The sequence below is a fragment of a genome, unplaced genomic scaffold (genome assembly GCF_019419815.1).
Source record: "Pyrus x bretschneideri cultivar Hongxiangsu unplaced genomic scaffold, Pyrus_bretschneideri_v1 Contig44, whole genome shotgun sequence".
Taxonomy (NCBI): Eukaryota; Viridiplantae; Streptophyta; class Magnoliopsida; order Rosales; family Rosaceae; genus Pyrus; species Pyrus x bretschneideri.
Window position 1 is genome coordinate 2,892,995 of NW_025999768.1, and position 24,015 is coordinate 2,917,009.

Below are 24,015 nucleotides of genomic sequence, written 5' to 3' on the forward strand. Positions count from 1 at the left end.
TTTATATATTTTTACTTTGACAACAATTTTTTTTTATATATTTTGAAGTACAATAATTTACCTATATATAATATGGACACGTTGTAATGGTAAATTGGAATCGAGAGCCAAACTAACCAACAAATCCCTACATTTATATGCAAAATATTATTTTTGTAAAATCATTAATTCTTCCTTACAATTTGCATAGAATTAATTGTGTACATTAAATATTCAACAAGGGTGTTTTAGGCATCCGAAATTTTTTAAATGGATAACGTCAAACATAATTAATGAATTTGCTTATGTGGTGTCTAGTCAATGGGTTTTATTTGAGCAAAAAATTTACGTCGGGTTTTATGTGGAGAAAATTGAGTTCCATGGACTAAAGTCATATTTTCAATTTTTATGTGGAGAAAATTGAGTTCCACGGGCTAAAGTCATATTTTCAGTAAAAAATTTCTCAGGTAAACTATTAAAATGATGCCACGACCCAGAAGAATATTAAAATGGGTGCATTTTTGCTCACCCACATTAACTTTGGTGTAAGCTCGTCATACACCTTATTAGTTGTCGTGTCCCATCTTCTAACCCTAGTAAACTTGTTAATTAATCTATCTTTTTTAATTTTTAATACTACTTTAAACATGATTAAATAAATAAACTCAACCCCAGAAGCTTTTCACCTTCCCCAACCAGCCAACCCGCACCCACCCTTTCAATCTTCTTGTTTAGAGCCATGGCGAATCAGCCATCTCTGTCGTCCGCCCTCCGTCCTCCGCCATCCCTCTTATTCCACTGTAACTCTAATTTATTTTATTGAAAATATGACTTTAGCCCATGGAACTGAATTTTCTCCACATAAAACCCGACGTAAATTTTTTGCTCAAATAAAACCCATTGACTAGACTCCACATAAGCAAATTCATTAATTATGTTTGACTTTATCCATTTAAAAATTAAACACCCTTGTTAAATATTTAATGTACACAATTAATTCTATGCAAATTGTAAGGAAGAATTAATGATTTTACAAAAATAATATTTTGCATATAAATGTAGGGATTTGTTGGTTAGTTTAACTCTCGATTCCAATTTACCATTACAACATGTCCATATTTGTGATATCCCACATCGCCCAGGGGGTGATCCTTAAATGTATATTCCCATCTATACCTAGCACGAGGCCTTTTGGGAGCTCACTGGCTTCGGGTTCCGTAGGAACTCTGAAGTTAAGCGAGAAGGGGGCCAGAGCAATCCCATGATGGGTGACCCACTGGGAAGTTGCTCGTGAGTTCCCAAAAACAAAACCTTGAGGGAATGGTAAGCCCAAAACGGACAATATCGTGCTACGGTGGTGGAGCGGGCCCGGGAAGTGATCCGCCCCGGGCCGGGATGTGACACTTTGGTATCAGAGCCTAACCCTGGCCGCGTGTGTGCTGACGAGGACGTCGGGCCCCTATGGGAGGGTGGATCGTGACATCCCACATCGCCCAGGGGGTGATCCTTAAATGTATATTCTCATCTCTACCTAGCACGATGCCTTTTGGGAGCTCACTGGCTTCGGGTTCCGTAGGAACTCTGAAGTTAAGCGAGAAGGGGGTCAGAGCAATCCCATGATGGGTGACCCACTGGGAAGTTGCTCGTGAGTTCCCAAAAACAAAACCGTGAGGGAATGGTAAGCCCAAAACGGACAATATCGTGCTACGGTGGTGGAGCGGGCCCGGGAAGTGATCTGCCCCGGGCCGGGATGTGACAATATTATATATAGGTAAATTATTGTACTTCAAAATATATAAAAAAAATTGTTGTCAAAGTAAAAATATATAAATTAAAGGAGATAAAAATTGCAGGTAAATTAATTGTAGGACAAAGAAAAAGAAAAGAACCAACTATAAGTAAATTATTTACATATACAGCCTAGATATATGATTCACATAAAAAATGTAGGTAAATCACGTGTGCATAATTTACCTACTATTATTGAAATTTACCTACTTGCATAATTTAGGGAAAATTCCAACAAAACATGAGAATATTATTTGCATATATCACAGGTAAATTGCCAAAAGAAATATGAGAATATTTTGTTTATATAATGTAGGTAAATTACAGACAATAGGGCGATATTATTTATACAGGTAAAGTAGGGACGCTTAACTATTATATATAAGGAGAATAATTACACCGAATAATAATGTAGTCATTATTTAAAGTAATGCACTAGATTGTTGTAGAAATTAAAAAAAAAAATAGAAAAAACGTCAGGATGATTAATTAGATTTTAAGGCCCTTGATTGAAGCTAATTTTCAAGTGTGGGTTGTGGCAAAAATAGTAAATCATTTGTATTAGTAGGTTACTTATATTCTTATGTAGCAGTTTATTTGACTTTTGGGTTTTTGTTGGATGTTTAATTATATGTGGGTTTATGTTTAGAAATCATGATTTTTCAGGACCAATGTCTAATGAACCCAATTTTTTATTATAACGGAAAAATAGATGACATACAATGTATTTTTATATAAATAATGAGAAATTGTATTTTTCAAGTTATGTTTCATTTCAGCTCCACACGCTAACATTATTATATCAGATCCACACGCCAACATTATTATATTATAAACTTTTGGTTTTGTTGACTCAAGATCTTGAGTTATGTTTAAGTATCATCCTTCGGCAACGCAAACGCAGCTGTTGCCATTTTTTCAGTCTGTGATCTAAACCACTACTAAGCCATAACGGTGGATACCGCCATGACAGCCCACGAAGCCTCCTTTTCGTCCTCCTCCAAGTCCAAACTCTGGAAGTACGACGTATTCTTGAGCTTCAAGGGTGAAGACACGCGTAATGGCTTCACGAGCCACCTCCATGCGGCATTAAAAGCCCGAGGGTACCAGGTCTTTATTGATGAGGACGATCTACAAAGAGGGGAAGAAATAAAAGAGAAACTATTTCGTGCAATCGAAGAGTCGAGGATCTCTGTCATTATCTTCTCAAAGATGTATGCAGATTCGAGTTGGTGTCTTGACGAGCTGGTGAAGATCATGGAGTGTAGAGACAAACTGGGGCAACATGTTTTACCAATATTCTATCACGTTGATCCTTCGCATGTCAGGAAGCACGAAAAGGACATCCGTGAAGAAAAAGATGACAAGAAACGTGAAGCTAAACAAGAAAGGCTAAAGCTGTGGAGAGAGGCTCTCACAAAAGCTGCAAATTTGTCTGGCCACCATCTTAAAATCGCTAACAATGGGTAATCATTCAGCTGCTTTTCAAGATTAAGTTGTAGTACTCTAATTAACATGCTTAATTAATACACCTTAATCTCTCACGTTGATCCTTCACAGAAGCTGCAAATTTTAGTGAATGACTTAATCTCTCAATTAATTGACATGCTTAATTAACATTTTACATAATCTAAACATTCATTTACATGCTTATGAATACACCTTAATCTCTCATAAGTAACCTAAACCGTAGTTGGAGTTTAATTCATACGCCTAACTTTTATTTATCAACGAATTCTTTTATTCAAGTTCGTCATAAAATCACATACTAGCTATTAGCTAGTTAATATATATATTAGGGAAGAAGGGAAGAAAATTGTTTATGTACTGATATCTCCTACCGAGCCTTCATTGAGTCCCACTAATGCTTACGAATTCAATTTTCAAGAGCGAAGCAAAGTTCATTGAAAAACTTATTGACGAGAATATTTATGAATGGCTCACCAGCGCTAACGAATTACATGTGGCCAAGCACATAGTTGGAATCAATTCTCGCATTCAAGATATTATCAGTTATCTTTCAAGTGGTGGATCAAATGATGTTCTCATGGTTGGAATTTGGGGGATGGGTGGATTGGGTAAAACAACAGCTGCCAAAGCCATTTATAACCAAATTCATCCTCAGTTTGAATTCAAAAGTTTCCTTGCCGACGTTTGCGATGCTACAAGTAAACATGATTTGGTTGATTTGCAAAAAAGACTTATTTCTAACATCTTGAAAAAGAAGCATGAAATAAGCTGTGTTGACGAAGGTATTGGTCTGATAAAACAACAATTTCGACATAGAAAGATACTTGTCATCGTGGACAACATAGATAAAGTGGAACAACTAGATGCAATAGTTGGAAGTCATGATTGGTTTGGTCCTGGAAGTAGAATTATCATAACCACACGAGATGAACGTCTACTACTAAATGTGGACAGAGCATGTCAGGCTAAGAAAATGAATGAAGAAGAAGCTCTTGAGCTATTTAGTTGGCATGCCTTTAAAAATAGTTGTCCTAATCAAGGATATCTTGAAGTTTCAAAAAAGGTGGTTTCTTATTGTGGAGGTTTACCACTAGCTCTTGAAGTTTTAGGATCTCTTTTGATTAGAAGATCGTTGGTGGAGTGGGAAAGTCAATTGGAGAAATTGGGAAGATATCCACATGGAAACATTGTGAATCAACTCAGAACAAGCTTTGAAGGGCTAGATTCTTTAGAGAAGGCTATATTTCTTGATATATCTTGTTTCTTTATTGGAAAGGATAAGGACTACGTCACAAAAGTATTAGATGGATCTGGATTTTTTGCATCAATAGGAATCGTTGTCCTCCGTGAAAGATGTCTTGTAACTGTTGAAGGCAACAAGTTGTATATGCATGATTTGCTTCGAGAAATGGCCAAAGTAATCATTTCTGAAAAATCTCTTGGTCATCCTGGAAAATGGAGTAGGTTGTGGAACCGTCAAGAGGCCGCTGAAGTCTTGAGAAATAAATCTGTAAGTACATTCCCCATAAAATTTTGCATAATGCATCCTGCTTGAAAACATATATATAACCCACGTATGTCTATTATACACTAACCAACATTTATGTGTAAATATAATCAGTGTAGGTGATTTTGCCTAATGAATAATAATACGTGTAAATAGATGCAAATAATCTGTTTCTTACACATGAATATAACCTTTTGTTAACAGGGAACTGAAGAAGTTGAAGGACTTGCTCTAAATTTCCCTGATCCTTGGCCTCGAAGCTCTAGCCTGCCTAGTTTTAGTACAGAAGCATTTGCCAATATGAAGAAACTGAGATTCCTTCATCTGAAAGACGTTCAGCTCATTGGAGAATACAAACATCTTCCCAAAGAGTTAATATGGTTGTGTTGGGTAGGATGCCCTTTAAAGTCCATACCAGATGACTTTTTTGATCAACCAAGACTAGTTGTTTTAGAAATGCAGTGTAGCAAACTGGTACAAGTTTGGGAGGGTTATAAGGTACAATCAATTACACATGATGATGTTCGGTTTCTATTTGTTTTTGCATTTCCTTGTTTTATTTATTTATTTATTTATTTTATTTATGACATCTTCCTTTTGGATATTAATTTCAATTTTCCTTTGGTTTTTTGTAACAGTTGCTAGAGAGGTTAAAAATCCTGAATCTCAGTCGTTCCTACTCTCTAATTAAATCACCGGACTTTTCACTGGTCCCAAATCTTGAAGAGTTGATACTGGAAGATTGTGAGAGTTTGTCCGAGATTCACCCCTCCATTGGTCAACTTCAAAAACTTTCTTTGGTGAACCTCAAAGAATGCGAAAAGCTTAGTTCTCTTCCAAGGGATTTCTATAAGTTGAAATCTGTTGAGACTCTTCTTCTTACTGGCTGTTTGGAATTCAGAGAAGTGCATGAGGATTTAGGGGAGATGAAATCATTGAGAATACTTGAAGCAGATTTCACAGGCGTAAGACAAATACCATCTTCTATAGTTAGATTGAGGAATCTCACTCTTTTGGATCTTGGATGGAATTATTTTCATACCTTACCTAGCCTAAGTGGTCTTACAAAGCTTGAAACATTGGGGTTAAATGGCTGCCTTTACCTTCGTACAATCCCTGATTTACCAACAAATTTGAAATTTTTGTATGCCGCTAATTGCCCTGCATTGGAAACAATGCCCAATTTTTCGGAAATGTCAAATATGACAGAGTTGAAGGTAAGTGATTCGCCCAAACTCACTATGGTTCCAGGCTTGGATAAGTCATTAAACTTCATGACATTGATTGATATGAGTAACTGCACCAATCTCACAGCTGATTTTGGGAAGAACATCCTACAGGTATCTCTCACTCTTTCTCTCATTGCCTTCCTATGGTGCACATGCACACACAAACGCACGTTTACATGTGTGTGTGTGTGTGTGTGTGTGTGTGTGTGTGTGTATGACACTTGCATTGTATATGTAGGGATGGACTTCGTGCGGATTTGGTGGCGTTTTACTCTATGGGAATTTTATTCCTAATTGGTTTGAGTTTGTTAACCATGGCAATACAGTCAGTTTTGATATTCCCCCGAATGATGGTCGTACTTTTGAAGGGCTGACTCTGTGCTTTTTGCACAAATATGCATTTGCAAGTAAATTTGGCATCACTGTTATAAATAATACCAAGCGCACAAAGTTGCAGGCTTACTTCGGCAGCGGATATTGGGATACGCCTAAACTTTGGCAAGGTCAACTATCGAACGATAAGCTCAAATTGCAAAGTGGGGATAAAGTTGAAGTTATATTACAACTTTCAAGAAAATCTGATTATTATAGGTCATCAATGAGAACAATGGTTAATCTAGTGTGGAACAAACCTATGAAGGAAAATTCGCATGATTTGGACCAAGCTAGTTATGTTTTTGACCAACATCCAGCCCGGTTCTATGAGGAATCATCTGATAATTATGAGCCATCTAATGATTATGATCTCAGTAAGTACATCGGTAGTACTATAGCAGTGCATGATCATGGTCCTCTCAGCCTTGCACATTCACATTTTTCCGTCTTCTAATACTTTTCCTGCAAGCCATCATATTCAGCCTCAAACTTGTTCTGAGAATCTCTCAGTACTCTTCCAGCCCCAGGGTTCGGCAGGTAATGACAGAGATCAGATAGTCGACCCAATGGAGGAAGATTCTCTTACGCGCCTCTCTTAGTCTCTTGATTATTCATCATCTACTTGTTCAGGTAACATTCAGCTGGACACCTGAGTCTCTAGGCCTTTACCATTTGGAGATAGTGAGACTATGAGAGTTGAATAAATTGTAGGGCTGTTCATGTTAAGATAAAAAATCTCCTCTACAAGACTAAGAATTGATGGATTTCTCAATAGAAAATCTCCGAAATTTTCTCCACTTTCAAACGTTTTGCCATCATTTGCAATCCGACTCATGTAATTTGAAGCTCAATTTGCAAGGCAGGGTTAAAGTTGAATTTTGAATTTGCAATCCGACTTATGTTTTCAATTAGTTGCTTTGAATTTTGAAGATATATTGCATCTAGAAACATTTCAACATTACAACAATCAATATAAGACATTCATCACAATACTTGACAGATACTACTCAGAATTCGCACAAATACTTGCCCTGCTTCCACCACATATTTTTAGGAATTTACTTTTAAGGTTAGAAAATCAATGAAAGTTTTTCATTAATCTCGACTTGCCCTGACATTTTAGCATAAGGTTTGCATTATCTTTTCTAATACCTTTGTAATCGATGAACTCGTTTGAATATGTCCTGTTTAGATTATGGAATGCTAGTTTGAATACTAAACTGAACATATTCAAAATCCATAAAGTGATCAATCAAAGAAATCTCTAACTTATTTACATGTATAACACAAGCTGAGCAGTGAGCAAGCATCAAGTATCAGAAAGTACCTTGGTTCCAGGAAAGACATCGTCAGGGATTGCTGGGATAGAGGAGTACTCCACAGCTGCTGCCTCACTGTGGCCGTCCGTGAGACCAAGTTTCAAAAGCGGTCGACTGCTCGAATTCCTCGAAAATCCTCCACAATGATTTTATCAGTCATCTTTCAAGTGGTGGATCAAATGACGTTGTCATGATTTTAATTTGGGGGATGGGTGAGTTGGGTAAAACAACAGCTGCCAAAACCATTTATAACCAAATTCATTGTAAATTTGAATTCAAAAGTTTCCTTGCCAACGTTAGCAACACTACGTGTAAACATGGTCTGGTTGATTTGCAAGAAAAACTTGTTTATGACATTTTGAAATAGAAGTTTCAAATAAGCAGTGTTGATGGAGATATCAGTATGGTAAAACAACAATTTGGACATAAAGGGGTATTTGTCATCATGGACAACAAATGCGGTGTTGGGGGCGAGCAAAAGGTATAATCGCTCAGGGCTCTCAAATTTGAAGGGCTCCCAAAAATGTTTGTCATCTTACATTTATATGTAATAATGCTATATATTAAAAATATACTTTTATTAGCATTTTAAAATCTCATTGTGCATTTCTTATAAGTGTAAAAATATTTCTTTTCAATTTATTATATAATAATGCTATATATTCAAGTGATACTTTAAAGTTAAAATTTTTAAAGCTTTTTTTTTTGTTATTTGGTTAAATAAATCTCATTGTTAATGGTTAGATTTCATTTTTAATAGTTTAAAGAAATAATTCAATCATTAACCATCACATTATCATCATGTGGTCTATAAATATGGTCCAAAAAGATGGTCTCTTTAGCATCACCCTTAATTAATGTTGAATCTCTTTTTTGAACAAACGATATTATATACAAACTTGCGGCCTAGAGAACTCTTCATTGGTTCATTAGATATACTATCAATAACTCCCCCTTCGTTCCCTGGATCCTTTGATATTGATATATTACTCCACGTTTGCAAATGATTGATATATTATGACTTTGTTCGACCTCAGAGTTGCTAACTTGCTTGCAATTATATGAATTCAGAGAATCTGTCTAATGGTCGATTTCATCAATCTTCGTCCAAGAATTCAGAGATTTGTCATCGTAGTCGATTTCATACAATGCAAAGCGAGTTACGCGGAAGGTCAAGCTAGTAATGCCCTCATCCAGAGCATTAACCAGTTCTCGAGTTTTTTTCTTCTTCTTCTTCTTCCGTCGACTTCCCGTAGAGGAGGCTCAAGTATGGCACATAACCTGCATCCATCAAATATTGCAGACAGACGGATCATATGAACACTCCCGTAACCAACAAGAAGAAATTAAGATGGAAGCTTTCGTGAGGAAAAAAAAAAAAAACAAAAAACAGCTCAAAAGTTAATGTAAACAGAAACTTACTGTTTACAGGGAAACGCACCAAACTCTGCCCGGAGGCCCTCCATCACCCTCTCGATTCTATGGGAAACATCAGCCGTTGAATGGCCTAAACGGAATATGTGTACCGCCTCCTGCAGCTTTCCCTCTTCCCATCTACCGCCACCATCGCATCTCCATCTTTGTCTGAGCAATTACTCTCCATGCTCTCAGGCTTGTGGTTGCGTCCCTTGACCGAAACTAAGCTATTCACATAACCAACAAACTCACCTCGTGTTTCAATGGGAAATACGTGAGCTTTTTAGTACAAATATTAAAGCAAACTGCGTGTCCATCATTGTGAACCGTAAGAAACTGATTCATTCCACACAATAAGCTTCAAATCATGGTCACGCCCCAGGGGTAATAGTTGGAGCTCAGATGGTTCGGGCATACCATGAAATACCTAGCGACTTGTATCGAAATAAATGATGGCCTTCTGGATCATCAAAACGATGCCGTTACAGTGTCCTACAATATCCAGTTCTTTCGGGACTTTCTGGACCTTTTGAATAAAAGAGTGAGGAACAATGATGTCCTGGACACCAACAAAAGAGCAGCTATTGCTTTCCTCGTCATCGATATTATCATCGTCTTTGCATAACTTAAGCAACGAGAATACTTGTTCAGTTTCCTCCTCCTCCTCCTCATGCTGCCACTGCACTACTATCGCTTGAAAAGGAGGTTGCGAGTGGTGAGGTGGTTTTTGGCAGAGTTGGAGAGGTGCTTCAATACAAAACTCAGATTGGTGATGAGAGCATACCACCATTTAGAGAGTTTTGGGAGGCAATTTGATAGGATTTCCACCAACATATCTTGTCCCATTCTCATTTTGCTGGTGCAACACTCTCTCTCTCTCTCTACATCAGTACACACACGAGCAAAAAATGAAATTAACAATCTTATCTGCAACCCTAATATGAATCAATCAAAAACGAAATTAACAATAAACAAAAACTTTTGTATCAATTGCCTAACTAATTATGAAAAAATAATTTACTGCCGGAAGAAAAAAGAATGCGAAAAACTGATTTAGATATTTGATCAAAACTTGAGGTAATTTGGGAAAGCAAGGTTTAATCATCATAGAAGCTGTCTGATTAAGACTAGAAAGTAAGAGTTTATTATTAATTGTTAGAGAAACTACATGAGATGAAAGACATCCACCCTCGACGGAGAATACACCAAGTATTACGGGTGTTATCCAAATTCGACATGCGTAGGGTATCCTAGCCTTGCTATGACATGTCATGACAGCCCTGAGACATATCAAATGCGCAGAACGGGCATGTCAAAAACATATCTAGTGCCAAGTCAATTGAAAGGCCATGATAAGCCTTGTAGTGCGTAATTTGCAAAGATGCGAGAGTGGAACTTGAAACTTGCAGTATGCTTTAGAGGGATTTAAAAGAACATGAAGTTGGTGACAAACACTCGACCGAAGGGCAGCCCCAAAATAATGACAAGTAGACTGAGCAAGGTGATGACGGCTTTCGGAGACAGTTTTCAAAGAAGGAAAAAACACCATCTCAGAATATATCTAATCTCACATACTCCATATTTAGACGAGTTACAAAATTTAAGATTTGCATCATAAATCCGAGCACAAAGGCAATATTTGAGATCCAAATTGGTACATCATCAAATAAATTTCAAAACAGGCATTGAAATCGAAACTGAAATTTCATAGAGTTGAGAGTTGATTCATACCCGGCCTTCGAACCCTGTCACCAGGAACCAAACCCTGAAACCAAGAACACAAAAACAAAGATAAACAGCAAAAAGCACTGAAATTTAGCATAATTTGGTGTTCCTTATCTTCTTCGTGAAACGTCAGAGAGAGGAATGATATGGCGGCCACTTCAGAGCCCTGACGCCGGTGAGTTTGCCAGCGCCGGCGTCGATTTTCCGACGAGTTTGCCAACATCATGAATTAAATATTACCGTCATCCCTTTGGTAATCACCCTGTCCATGTGCAGGCCCTGAATCCAGAAGTTCCCTGAATCCGGAAGGCCATATGGCGCAGGGCGGTCACCAAGAGGAGGATGGTAACAGTAATATTTCTACGGCGGCTCCGCCTCCAGACTCTGGTCAGGTTTGTGAATTGAAGGTTGATGAATTACAGGGTCTAAAACCCTAGACGACGCCGACGGAAGAAAGGCGTAAGGTGAGGCGGTACACCTCTCCGTATTGGCATATTCTTTCCGACTTGTATTTACTTTCACCCGAAAGCCCAATGGACCACTTAGCCCAGCCCACATTTATTCGGCCCTTAAATGCAAGTATTTGGTCTCCCGATGCTGTTGCTTGTACAGCATGATTCTTTCTTTCAAGCACATCATTTTTTTATGTTGAGCGGTTGAAGCATTTGAAAATACCAAAAATGATATTTAATTTCCTTCACAATCTAAATTAAAAAAAAATAAAAAAATAGGACAAATTGGTAAAAAAAAAAAACATAACTAAACATAAAACTGTATTAAACATACCAAAAATGTCAATATGGTGAAACACTGAATATAAAGTTGAATTTGTATAAAGTAATGAATTAAAGTTGAATTAGAATAAAAAACAAAATATAAAAAAAATGAGCTAAAATTTTTAATTTGTCAACTTTTCCTAGTTTGGCTAATTCATTGATGTTTTTAGAGTTATTAAAAGTGCTTCCAAACAATGTTCTCAAAGCATTATGATGATGTTGGTAGAAAAAAAAATGATAAGTGCTTTTAAAGGATAGAACTTTACTAAAAAATTTTAACAGTCCTCTTATTAAGAGTTTCTCATCTTTTAGTTCATGTGGATATTACTTGGCATGCATGCGAACTCTATATTTCTCACATTTTTTTTCCCAATTTCGTAATAGAGTGGTGTGTTGTGTGCCTTTTTAGTTCGATAATTAGGATTTTATTCTATTATTATTTTTATATCATTTGGACCAAACCAAATCGTGTCTACCCCTAAATATAAGTGGTTTGTAAAGTGCTTATCCTTTTTACACAGTGTTTTTTCATAGAGACCGATTTTATTTATTACTAGCTAATGGTGGCTAACATATAAGTTAAGGGCTCATCTATTAACGTTTTACAAACAGCTTTGAAAAATGAAAATTTTATCACATGCTCTACAAGGATCCATCATTAACAACATCAGTACTTTCTATCGACTTGAATTTTACTACATGCACAACATTTCATATGTGAATATTTTTATCACAAAATACTTTGATTAAATTAGGAGTGGAAATAGCACAATATAAGTCATCTGTGTCTCTTGTTTCTACCCTCTTATTCTTGAAAAAGAAATGCTAGCAGGAGAAATGTTTTATTATGACGGGAACACAAGTGGTACATCATGTGTTTTTACATAAATGGTAGAAAATTTTATTTTTTAAATTATTAATTTTTTAACACACATATCCTACAATTTATATAATAATACTTGATGTACCATGTCGTGTATGATCACGTTGAAAAATTCTCAGCTAGCAGGACTCGCTTCCGCCAAACTCCCCCTCATTGTTAATTTAATAAAAAAAATACCATTAAAAATAATTTTCTTCTCTCTCTCTCTCACCCTTCTCCCTTCCTCGTCCTCCATCTAGGTAAATCCAAGAACACCAAAAGTACTTTTCCCTCGAACTTGTCCCCCCTACAATTCAGTCCGCCCTCCGGCTCTGAAATTGAAAAAGACGGCTTCCAAGTTACAAAAATCCCTTGAAAATTCTTGGCCAAGCCCAAAATTTGAACAGCTGAAAGGAGAAAAACCCACGATCTGGATTCTGAATTGGAAAATTTCTCGGGCGAACTTACGATTTGAGTGCAGGTCTCTTTCTCTCTCCTAAATTTGCTAGTTGTGTGATAGGTCTTTCTACCGGAATATGTTAAAGTGATTTTTTTGTTTGTTTGTTGCAAGTTGAAGAAGGAGATAGTATTTTTTTCTTCAATTGCAGAGTTTTATTTCTTCCACTCTCATAATATTGTTTGTTTTTTCACCGCCCTTTGACGCTATTTCGGACGACTTTTCGTCATCGTATTTAAAAAGCATCATTTTAATATTCTTCTTCACATGGGTCGTGGCATCATTTTAATGTAGAAGCGATCGATTCCGATCTCTTCCACCATAATTATGGAATCTTTCACATTTCGTCAACGGTTCATCTATTTTGATATTTTAAAAATTGTAATAATTTTTGGGCTGTGGGAAGAAAGTTGAAAGATTCAGAAAACTTCATCCAATAGTTTTGGTGGAAGAGATCGGAAATAATCTTTTCTTATTTTTAGATAGATTTTTTAATGCAACCGATACATGAAATAAGATATTATATGTCACAGTACAAATAATAAAATATATGTATTAAAAAGTCAGTAAGTTAAAAATTAAAATTTTCATCATTTTTATTAAAATACGTGATTACAATTAAAATTTTCTACTCATTTTAATAGTCTGTCCTATCATGTTCCTTTCTTTCCTCTTTTCTTCTCTCTTTCCCTCCTTCCCGCTCGGCACATGTTTAAGTATCATCCTTCGGCAACACAAACACAACTACTGTCATTTTTTAGGTATGTGATCTGAACCACCATAACGGTGGATACCGCCATGACAGCCCACGAAGCTTCCTCTTCGTCCTCCTCCAAGTCCAAGCTCTGGAAGTACGACGTATTCTTGAGCTTCAGGGGTGAAGACACGCGCAATGGCTTCACGAGCCACCTCTACGCAGCATTAAAAGACACAGGATACCAGGTCTTTATTGATGAGAACGATCTAAAAAGAGGGGAAGAAATAAAAGAAGAACTGTTTCGGGTAATCGAAGAGTCGATAATCTCTATCATTGTCTTCTCAAAGAGATATGCGGATTCGAGTTGGTGTCTTGATGAGCTGGTGAAGATCATGGAGTGCAGATGCAAACTGGGGCGACATGTTTTGCCAATATTCTATCACATTGATCCTTCGCATGTCAGGAAGCAGGACGGAGATTTAGCAGAAGCATTTCAGAAGCACGAAAAGGACATCCGTGAAGAAAAAGATGACAAGAGACGTGAAGCTAAACAAGAAAGGCTAAAGCTGTGGAGAGAGGCTCTCACAAAAGCTGCAAATTTGTCTGGCCACCATCTTAAAATCGCTAACAATCGGTAATCATTTCAGCTGCTTTTCAAGATTTAAGCTGTATTACCCTAATTAACATGCTTAATTAATACACCTTAATCTTTCAGGAAGAGGCAGATAGAGGCTCATACAGAAGCTACAAATTTGTCTGACCACCAAACAACTGACAACGGGTAATCATTTACTTGCTTTTCAAGATTTGAAACATTTAAGTACATGACTTAATCTCTCAATTAATTGACATGCTTAATAAACATCTTACATAATCTAAACAAATACACCTTAATCTCTCATAGGTAACCTAAACCGTAATTGGAGTTTAATTCATACGCCCAACTTTTATTTATCAATGACTTTCTTTAATTCAAGTTCGTCATAAAATCACATACTAGCTAGTAGATGGTTAATATATATATATATATGAAGGAAAGGAGGAAAGAAAATTGTTTATGTACTGATATCTCCTACTGGGCCTTCACTGGGTTCCACTAATGCTTATGAATTTAATTTTCAGGTGCGAAACAAAGTTCATTAAAAAAATTATTGACGAGAATATTTGTGAATGGCTCACCAGCACTAACGAATTACATGTGGCCAAGCACATAGTTGGAATCGATTCTCGTGTTCAAGATATTATCAGTTATCTTTCAAGTGGTGGATCAAATGATGTTCTCATGGTTGGAATTTGGGGGATGGGTGGATTGGGTAAAACAACAGCTGCCAAAGCCATTTATAACCAATTCATTCTAAGTTTGAATTCAAAAGTTTCCTTGCCGATGATCATGACGCTACAAATAAACATGATCTGGTTGATTTGCAAAAAAAACTTATTTCTGACATCTTGAAAAAGAAGCCTGAAATAAGTTGTGTTGACGAAGGTATCGGCCTGATAAAACAACAATTTCGACATAGAAAGATACTTGTCATCGTTGACAACATAGATAAACAGGAACAACTGGATGCAGTAGTTGGAAGTCATGATTGGTTTGGTCCTGGAAGTAGAATTATCATAACCACACGAGATGAACGTCTACTACTAAATGTGGACAGAGCATGTCAGGCTAAGAAAATGAATGAAGAAGAAGCTCTTGAGCTATTTAGTTGGCATGCCTTTAAAAATAGTTGTCCTAATCAAGGATATCTTGAAGTTTCAAAAAAGGTGGTTTCTTATTGTGGAGGTTTACCACTAGCTCTTGAAGTTTTAGGATCTCTTTTGATTAGAAGATCGTTGGTGGAGTGGGAAAGTCAATTGGAGAAATTGGGAAGATATCCACATGGAAACATTGTGAATCAACTCAGAACAAGCTATGAAGGGCTAGATTCTTTAGAGAAGGCTATATTTCTTGATATATCTTGTTTCTTTATTGGAAAGGATAAGGACTACGTCACAAAAGTATTAGATGGATCTGGATTTTTTGCATCAATAGGAATCGTTGTCCTCCGTGAAAGATGTCTTGTAACTGTTGAAGGCAACAAGTTGTATATGCATGATTTGCTTCGAGAAATGGCCAAAGTAATCATTTCTGAAAAATCTCTTGGTCATCCTGAAAAATGGAGTAGGTTGTGGAACCGTCAAGAGGCCGCTGAAGTCTTGAGAAATAAATCTGTAAGTACATTCCCCATAAAATTTTGCATAATGCATCCTGCTTGAAAACATATATATAACCCACGTATGTCTATTATACACTAACCAACATTTATGTGTAAATATAATCAGTGTAGGTGATTTTGCCTAATGAATAATAATACGTGTAAATAGATGCAAATAATCTGTTTCTTACACATGAATATAACCTTTTGTTAACAGGGAACTGAAGAAGTTGAAGGACTTGCTCTAAATTTCCCTCATCCTTGGCCTCGAAGCTCTAGCCTGCCTAGTTTCAGTACAGAAGCATTTGCCAATATGAAGAAACTGAGATTCCTTCATCTGAAAGACGTTCAGCTCATTGGAGAATACAAACATCTTCCCAAAGAGTTAATATGGTTGTGTTGGGTAGGATGCCCTTTAAAGTCCATACCAGATGACTTTTTTGATCAACCAAGACTAGTTGTTTTAGAAATGCAGTGTAGCAAACTAGTACAAGTTTGGGAGGGTTATAAGGTACGATCAATTACACATGATGATGTTCGGTTTCTATTTGGTTTTGCATTTCCTTGTTTTATTTATTTATTTATTTTATTTATGACATCTTCCTTTTGGATATTAATTTCAATTTTCCTTTGGTTTTTTGTAACAGTTGCTAGAGAGGTTAAAAATCCTGAATCTCAGTCGTTCCTACTCTCTAATTAAATCACCGGACTTTTCACTGGTCCCAAATCTTGAAGAGTTGATACTGGAAGATTGTGAGAGTTTGTCCGAGATTCATCCCTCCATTGGTCAACTTCAAAAACTTTCTTTGGTGAACCTCAAAGAATGCGAAATGCTTAGTTCTCTTCCAAGGGATTTCTATAAGTTGAAATCTGTTGAGACTCTTCTTCTTACTGGCTGTTTGGAATTCAGAGAAGTGCATGAGGATTTAGGGGAGATGAAATCATTGAGAATACTTGAAGCAGATTTCACAGGCGTAAGACAAATACCATCTTCTATAGTTAGATTGAGGAATCTCACTCTTTTGGATCTTGGATGGAATTATTTTCATACCTTACCTAGCCTAAGTGGTCTTACAAAGCTTGAAACATTGGGGTTAAATGGCTGCCTTTACCTTCGTACAATCCCTGATTTACCAACAAATTTGAAATTTTTGTATGCCGCTAATTGCCCTGCATTGGAAACAATGCCCAATTTTTCGGAAATGTCAAATATGACAGAGTTGAAGGTAAGTGATTCGCCCAAACTCACTATGGTTCCAGGCTTGGATAAGTCATTAAACTTCATGACATTGATTGATATGAGTAACTGCACCAATCTCACAGCTGATTTTGGGAAGAACATCCTACAGGTATCTCACACTCTCTCTCTCATTGCCTTCCTATGGTGCACATTCACACAAAAACGCACGTTTACATGTGTGTGTGTGTGTGTGTGTGTATATATATATATGACACTTGCATTGTATATGTAGGGATGGACTTCGTGCGGATTTGGTGGCGTTTTACTCTATGGGAATTTTATTCCTAATTGGTTTGAGTTTGTTAACCATGGCAATACAGTCAGTTTTGATATTCCCCCGAATGATGGTCGTACTTTTGAAGGGCTGACTCTGTGCTTTTTGCACAAATATGCATTTGCAAGTAAATTTGGCATCACTGTTATAAATAATACCAAGCGCACAAAGTTGCAGGCTTACTTCGGCAGCGGATATTGGGATACGCCTAAACTTTGGCAAGGTCAAGTATCGAACGATAAGCTCAAATTGCAAAGTGGGGATAAAGTTGAAGTTATATTACAACTTTCAAGAAAATCTGATTATTATAGGTCATCAATGAGAACAATGGTTAATCTAGTGTGGAACAAACCTATGAAGGAAAATTCGCATGATTTGGACCAAGCTAGTTATGTTTTTGACCAACATCCAGCCCGGTTCTATGAGGAGTCATCTGATAATTATGAGCCATCTAATGATTATGATCTCAGTAAGTACATCGGTAGTACTATAGCAGTGCATGATCATGGTCCTCTCAGTCTTGCACATTCACATTTTTCCGTCTTCTAATACTTTTCCTGCAAGCCATCATATTCAGCCTCAAACTCGTTATGAGAATCTCTCAGTACTAGTCCAGCCCCAGGGTTCGGCAGTCAATGACAGAGGAGATCAGATAGCCGACCCAATGGAGGAAGATTCTCTTACACGCCTCTCTTTGTCTCTTGATTATTCATCATCTACTTGTTCAGGTAACATTCAGCTGGACACCTGAGTCTCTTGGCCTTTACCATTTGGAGATAGTAAGACTATGAGAGTTGAATAAATTGTAGGGCTGTTCATGTTAAGATAAAAAATCTCCTCTACAAGACTTAGAATTGATGGATTTCTCAATAGAAAATCTCCGAAATTTTCTCCACTTTCAAACGTTTTGCCATCATTTGCAATCCGACTCATGTATTTTGAAGCTCAATTTGCAAGGCAGGGTTAAAGTTGAAGTTGATCTAATTTTGGCAGGATCTTATATAATTATGTTTCATTGATTAGAACATGGGTTAATCTAGTATGGGACAAACCTATGAAGGAAAATGTTCAAGATTTGGACCAAGCTGGTTATGTTTTTGACCTACATCCAGCTCGGTTCTATGGCGAGGCACAATCTAGGTGGTGATGCATTGTCATCATCCAGCTCGGTTCGTCAAATGCCTCTTTTGTTTTTCGCTTTCCCAGTCGATAATGAAGACAAGTCCATATTTCAAACTTGTTTCAGATTACTATGATTGTTTTCAATTAGTTGCTTTGAATTTTGAAGATATATTGCATCTAGAAACATTTCAACTTTACAACAATCAATACAAGACATTCATCAAAATATTTGACAAATACTACACGAATTCACACAAATACTTGCCCTGCTTCCACCACATATTTCAGGAATTTACTTTTAAGGTTAGAAAATCAATGAAAGCTTTTCATTAATCTCGACTTGCCCTGACATGTTAGCATAAGGTTTGAATTATCTTTTCTAATACCTTTGCAATCGATGAACTCGTTTGAATATATTCACTTTAGTATTCAAACTTGGCATACCTTTGGAAATAGTTGGCTTAACAAAGGATATTCTGAACTCTCAAAAAAAAAGTTGTTTCTTACTGTAGAGGTTTGCCACTTGCCCTTGAAGTTTTAGGTTCTTTTTGGTTGAAAGAAAAATTGGAAAAAACTCCTCATGAAAAAATAATAAAACCAGTAAAAATTTTTTTTAAGAACTAGATGATATACAGAAGGTTATATTCCTTGACATATCTTGTTTCTTTCAGCTTTTCCCTCCAATTTTCTCAGCAACCCCAACACACAAAGCAATGAAATTTGAAACAGAAAGCAAAAGCCAAGGCCAACAAACAGCAATCTAAACTCACCACGCGTTTCTCTGTCTCTGCTCGCCATTCCTTTGTATTTTTGGCATTTCAAATATTTCGTTTTTATTTGATTACTTTAATTTTTATTTTAATTGGGTGAGAATTATTAAGGACTTCGAGGAAATGTTGTGTTTTGTTGTTCCGCTAATTAAAAAAGGGACGGATTAATTAATGGAAAATGTTAAGAGATAATCTTTTTAGATTACATTTTGAAATCAAATAATGTGGTTTTTGATGGTTAGATTCCATTTTCATGGTTTAAAGAAATAATTCAATCATCAACCTTAACATCATCATCACGTGATCTATAAATATGGTCCAAAAAGATGATCTCTTAGGCATCACCCTTAAATAATGTTAAATCTCTTTTTTTGAACAAACGATATAATCTACAATTTTGCATATCCAGATGGAAAAATGAACTCTTCATTGGTTCATTAGATATATTATCAATAACTCCGTATTCGTTCCCCGGATCCTTTGATGTTGATATATTACTCCACGTTTGCAAATGATTGATATATTATAACTTTGTTCGACCTCAGAGTTGTTTATATGAATTCAGAGAACTTGTCTAATGGCCGATTTCATCAATCTTCGTCCAAGAATTCAGAGATTTGTCATCGTAGTCGATTTCATACAATGCAAAGCGAGTTACGCGGAAGCTCAAGCTAGTAATGCCCTCATCCAGAGCATTAAACAGTTCTCGAGCTTTTTTCCTCTTCTTCTTCTTCCTTCGACTTCCCGTGGAGTTCGCTTAAATATGGCATAGAACCTGTATCCATCAAATATTGCAGACAGACAGATTACATATGAACATTCCCGTAAACAACAAGAAGAAATTAAAAAGGAAGCTTCCGTGAAAACAAAAAAAACCCAGCTCAAAAGTTAATGTAAACAGAAACTTACTGTTTACAGGGAAACGCACCAAACTCTGCCCGGAGGCCCTCCATCACCTTCTTGATTCTATGGGAAACATCAGCCGGTGGAATGGGCCAAACGGAATATGAGTACCGCCTCCTGCAGCTTTCCCTCTTCCCTTCTACCGCCACCATCGCATCTTCATCTTTGTCTGAGCAATTATTCTCTACGCTCTCAGGCTTGTGGTTGCATCCCATGACCACAACTATGCTATTCACATAACCAACAAACTCACCTCGTGTTTCAATGGGAACACAGGTAAGCTTTTTAGTATTAAGATTAAACCAAACTACGCGTCCATCATTGTGAACCATAAGAAACTGATTCATTCAACACAATAAGCTTCAAATCAAGGTCACGCCCCAGGGGTAATCATTGGAGCTCAGATGGTTCGGGTATACCATGAAATACCTAGCAACTTGTATTGAAAGAAATGATCACTCTCCCGCCTTCTGGGTCATCAAGTGTCATAAACAGATATTTCCTTATCTTGCTCAATTCCCAGCCAATAACGCATTCCCTTGAAGCACATCTGGAACCTGTCAGGCCAAAACAAAGTAGTTTCGGCTTCTAAAGAAACGGTATCGACCTCTTTCCAAGAATCACAACTGATGGTGTATACTACCGCTTTGTGTGAAGCAGTAAGTATCATAACGTCATCTGACTCTTGAGTATAAGTAGTAAAGGCCACAAATTTGTACTCGTTAGATTTGGGATCATAGCCAAATCCAGGATGAAAACCAGTATCAATATGTTCTGACCAATTGTAATCGTCCCGGGGGTCCAAACCTAATCTGGGCCACATTGGAAGGCATGGCTCATCGGGAACACGAATGAATTCCTCAATTCCGGATTGCATAAAACAAAGCTACTCTTATTATATAGTAAAACAATGCCATTGCAGTGGACCTATAATATGCAGCTGTTCCGGGACTCCAACCTTCTAAATCAAAGAGTGAGGAAAATTAATGTCCTGGACACCAACAGGAGAGTAGCTATTGCTATGACATGTCATGACAGCCCTCAGACATATCAAATGCGCAGAACGGGCCTGTCAAAACATATCTAGTGCCATTTCAATTGAAAGGCCATGATAAGCCTTGCAGTGCATAATTTGCAAAGATGTGAGAGTGGAACTTGAAACGTGCACACTATGCTTTAGAGGGAAATTGAAAGGCCATGATAAGCCTTGTAATGCATATTTGAGATCCAAATTCGAACATCATGAAATAAATTTCAAAAGAGGCATTGAAATCGAAACTGAAATTAAATAGATTTGAGAGTTGATTCATACCCGGCTTTCGAACCCTGTCACCAGCAACCAAAACCTGAAACCCAAGAACTCAAAAAACAAAGTTAAAAAGCAAAAAGCACTGAAATATAGCATAATTTGGGTGTTCCTTATCTTCTTCGTGAAATGTCAGCGAGACGAGTGGTATGGCAGCCACTTCAGAGCTCTACCCCCGGTGAGTTTTCCGGCGCCGGGGGCTATTTTCCGACGAGTTTGCCAACATCATGAATTAAATATTACCGTCATCCCCTTGGTAATCACCCTGTCCATATGCAGGCCCTGAATCCAGAAGGCCATGAGGCAGGGCGATCACCAAGAGGAGGATGGTAACAGTAATATTTCTACGGCGGCTCAGCCTCCAGACTCTGGTCACGTTTGTGAATTGAAGGTTGATGAATTACAGGGGCTATCGTGCTCCTTATAGGCCCTGTTACAACTAAAGCCCTAGACGACGCCGACGGAAGAAAGGCGTAAGGCGAGGCGGTACTCCTCTCTATTCTTTCCCACTTCTACTTACTTTCACCCCAAAGCCCAATGGACCACTTATCCCAGCCCACAATAATTCGGCCCTTAAATGCAAGTATTCGAAAATACGAAAAATGATCCTTAATTTCCTTCACAACCTAAATTCAAAAAAATGAAGACAAATTGGTAAAAAAAAACATAACTAAACATAAAACTGTACTAAAAAAAATAAAAAAAACAAAAATCTGTAAATAAGAAGTAAAAACGTAATAAAAATAGGAAAGAAAACGAAAAAAGTGAAAAAAAGAAAAGGAAAAAAAAAAGAGAAAAAGGTTTCGTGTTCAACCTCAAAAACGATGGAGAAAGAGCACGAACAAGTTAGCAGTTTTCTCCCATGGATTTCTACGATATGATCTCAGTTTAATGTGAGATCCAACAATAACTATCCACGTACCACCAATGTAACTACTCACGTACCATCAATATTTGGAGATGAATAATCGGAAGGCAATCAATTTTCATTTTCAACAGTCCTCTTATTAAGAGTTTCTCATCTTTTAGTTCATGTGGATATTACTTGGCATGCATGCACACTCTATATTTCCCACATTTTTTTTTTCCAATTTCGTAATGGAATGGTGTGTCTTCTTAGTTCGACAATTAGGATTTCTTGCTATTATTATTTTTATATCATTTGGATTCAAACTAATTAATTGATAGAATGAGAACAATTAACGCAACACATTTTAGATATGTCAACACGATGAAGCTCCGAATATAAAGTTGAATTTGTATAAAGTAATGAATTTATATGGAAGGCATTGTTTTCTTTGATAACAATTCACCGCGTGAACTAAAGTGGAGAATGAAGATCTTTCGTGTGTGGACGCAGTTTAACGCGAAATAAGAAAAACAACAATTCGTTGCCACACGATCTGGGATGGACGTTTGGATTAAATAATAGTGAATTTTAACGGAACACTCCTGTACTATTCACTTTTAATGACAAAATCATATTTTTACCTTTTTTAGATACTATTTACTACACATTTATTTGTCATTCTTTGTTAAAACTATAGTTTTTTTAGACTTTTTGTTAGTTTTCCTTAAATAATATGGTAGGTCCAGAGAGGGATCCGCATAGCATTTTGGTCCATTTAATCTCATTTTAATGGACGTGGATAACTTTTGCTTTTGTGGACTGAAGGAGCTTGACTTAGGTTTAGGTATTTCAGTATCGTTAGTTCGGCAACACAAACAGAACCACTCTCATTTTTTCAGTCGTGATCTGAACCATTGCAATGTCATAACGGTGGATACTCATAAGAATCACAGAATAGGATTGTGATATATTGTATATTATTCAACAACTAGGTTTACAGCTTTATACAACCATTCGGTCAATGAGATCCTAAACTATTGCCTACAAGTAAGGCTTGATCAGAAACTAAATAGGAAAGGAAATAACTACAATATCAATTTACAATATTGACTAAGTAATAGAGATATTTTCCTTAACACTCCCCCTCAAGTTGGAGTGTATGTTAATGACACCCAACTTGCCAAGTAAAACTTCGAACTGTGTTGAACTCAACAGCTTAGTGAATATATCAGCTGGTTGATCATTGGTCTGTATGTAAGCCGTGCGTATCATTCCTTCTTGAATCTTTTCTCGTACTAGATGACAATCGATTTCTATGTGCTTTGTTCGTTCATGGAAAACAGGATTTGAAGCAATGTGTAATGCTGCTTGATTGTCACAAAACAACTTGACTGGCTGAGAATGATTCACTCTTAGGTCCTTCAAAATATTCTTCAGCCATATGATTTCACAACATGTGGTGGCCATGGAACGGTATTCAGCCTCTGCACTCGAACGAGATATTGTTGTTTGTTTCTTAGTTTTCCAAGAAATAGGTGCGTGACCGAGCAAAACGCAGTACCCCGTTATCGACCTTCTAGTATCTCGACATCTAGCCCAATCATCATCACAAAATGCTTGTAACTGCAATGAGCCTGTGGAAGGAAGAAAAATCCCTTGACCAGGTGCTTGTTTAATGTACTTGAGAACCTTGTGCGCAGCATCAAGGTGTGGTTGCCGAGGTTTCTCCATGAACTGACTTAGCATGTGAAC

The 24,015-nt window shown here is 37.0% G+C and overlaps 3 protein-coding genes and 1 long non-coding RNA gene across 5 annotated transcripts; 2 read left to right on the plus strand and 2 right to left on the minus strand.

The window, feature by feature from the left end:
• Positions 1-2,682: 2,682 nt before the first annotated feature.
• On the plus strand, positions 2,683-6,969 carry LOC108867691 (disease resistance protein RPV1-like). The gene is made up of 5 exons (XM_048567345.1): positions 2,683-3,233; positions 3,655-4,747; positions 4,949-5,242; positions 5,383-6,084; positions 6,212-6,969. Exons 1-5 carry the CDS (start codon positions 2,734-2,736, stop codon positions 6,800-6,802), a joined length of 3,180 nt encoding a protein of 1,059 aa, XP_048423302.1. The 5' UTR covers positions 2,683-2,733; the 3' UTR covers positions 6,803-6,969.
• A 1,657-nt stretch (positions 6,970-8,626) lies between these two features.
• On the minus strand, positions 8,627-11,273 carry LOC125469684. Its single transcript, XR_007251898.1, has 3 exons — positions 10,815-11,273; positions 9,090-9,964; positions 8,627-8,948 (listed from the first exon to the last, which is right to left on the minus strand). It is a non-coding gene; the product is annotated as an uncharacterized LOC125469684 (long non-coding RNA).
• A 1,393-nt stretch (positions 11,274-12,666) lies between these two features.
• LOC125469683 (disease resistance protein RPV1-like) lies at positions 12,667-17,998 on the plus strand. Its single transcript, XM_048567344.1, is given in 8 exon segments — positions 12,667-12,927; positions 13,665-14,234; positions 14,316-14,381; positions 14,723-14,946; positions 14,949-15,814; positions 16,016-16,309; positions 16,446-17,147; positions 17,271-17,998. Coding segments are annotated over 7 exon segments (3,276 nt in total). The 5' UTR covers positions 12,667-12,927; positions 13,665-13,701; the 3' UTR covers positions 17,862-17,998.
• Positions 17,999-19,531: 1,533 nt separating this feature from the next.
• On the minus strand, positions 19,532-21,933 carry LOC103953900. 2 transcript variants are annotated; one of them, XM_048567347.1, is made up of 3 exons: positions 21,420-21,933; positions 20,114-20,664; positions 19,532-19,979 (listed from the first exon to the last, which is right to left on the minus strand). In XM_048567347.1, the coding sequence occupies exons 2-3, from the start codon at positions 20,452-20,454 to the stop codon at positions 19,871-19,873; spliced, it is 450 nt and encodes a 149-aa protein (XP_048423304.1). In that variant the 5' UTR covers positions 20,455-20,664; positions 21,420-21,933; the 3' UTR covers positions 19,532-19,870. The 2 variants fall into 2 exon arrangements, with proteins under 2 accessions (XP_048423304.1, XP_009363978.2); XM_009365703.3 differs by lacking the exon at positions 21,420-21,933 and having other exon boundaries at positions 20,114-21,305.
• Positions 21,934-24,015: the final 2,082 nt, after the last annotated feature.

Bases quoted from the DNA above. Each gene is read 5' to 3' on its own strand.
- LOC108867691 (XM_048567345.1), top strand. From the start codon at position 2,734: ATGACAGCCCACGAAGCCTCCTTTTCGTCCTCCTCCAAGTCCAAACTC. The intron at 4,748-4,948 runs GTAAGTACATTC...TTTTGTTAACAG, and splicing joins AAGTCTTGAGAAATAAATCT to GGAACTGAAGAAGTTGAAGG. The intron at 5,243-5,382 runs GTACAATCAATT...TTTTTGTAACAG, and splicing joins AAGTTTGGGAGGGTTATAAG to TTGCTAGAGAGGTTAAAAAT.
- LOC103953900 (XM_048567347.1), bottom strand. From the start codon at position 20,454: ATGAATCAGTTTCTTATGGTTCACAATGATGGACGCGTAGTTTGGTTT. The intron at 19,980-20,113 runs GTAAGTTTCTGT...TGATGGATACAG, and splicing joins GGTGCGTTTCCCTGTAAACA to GTTCTATGCCATATTTAAGC.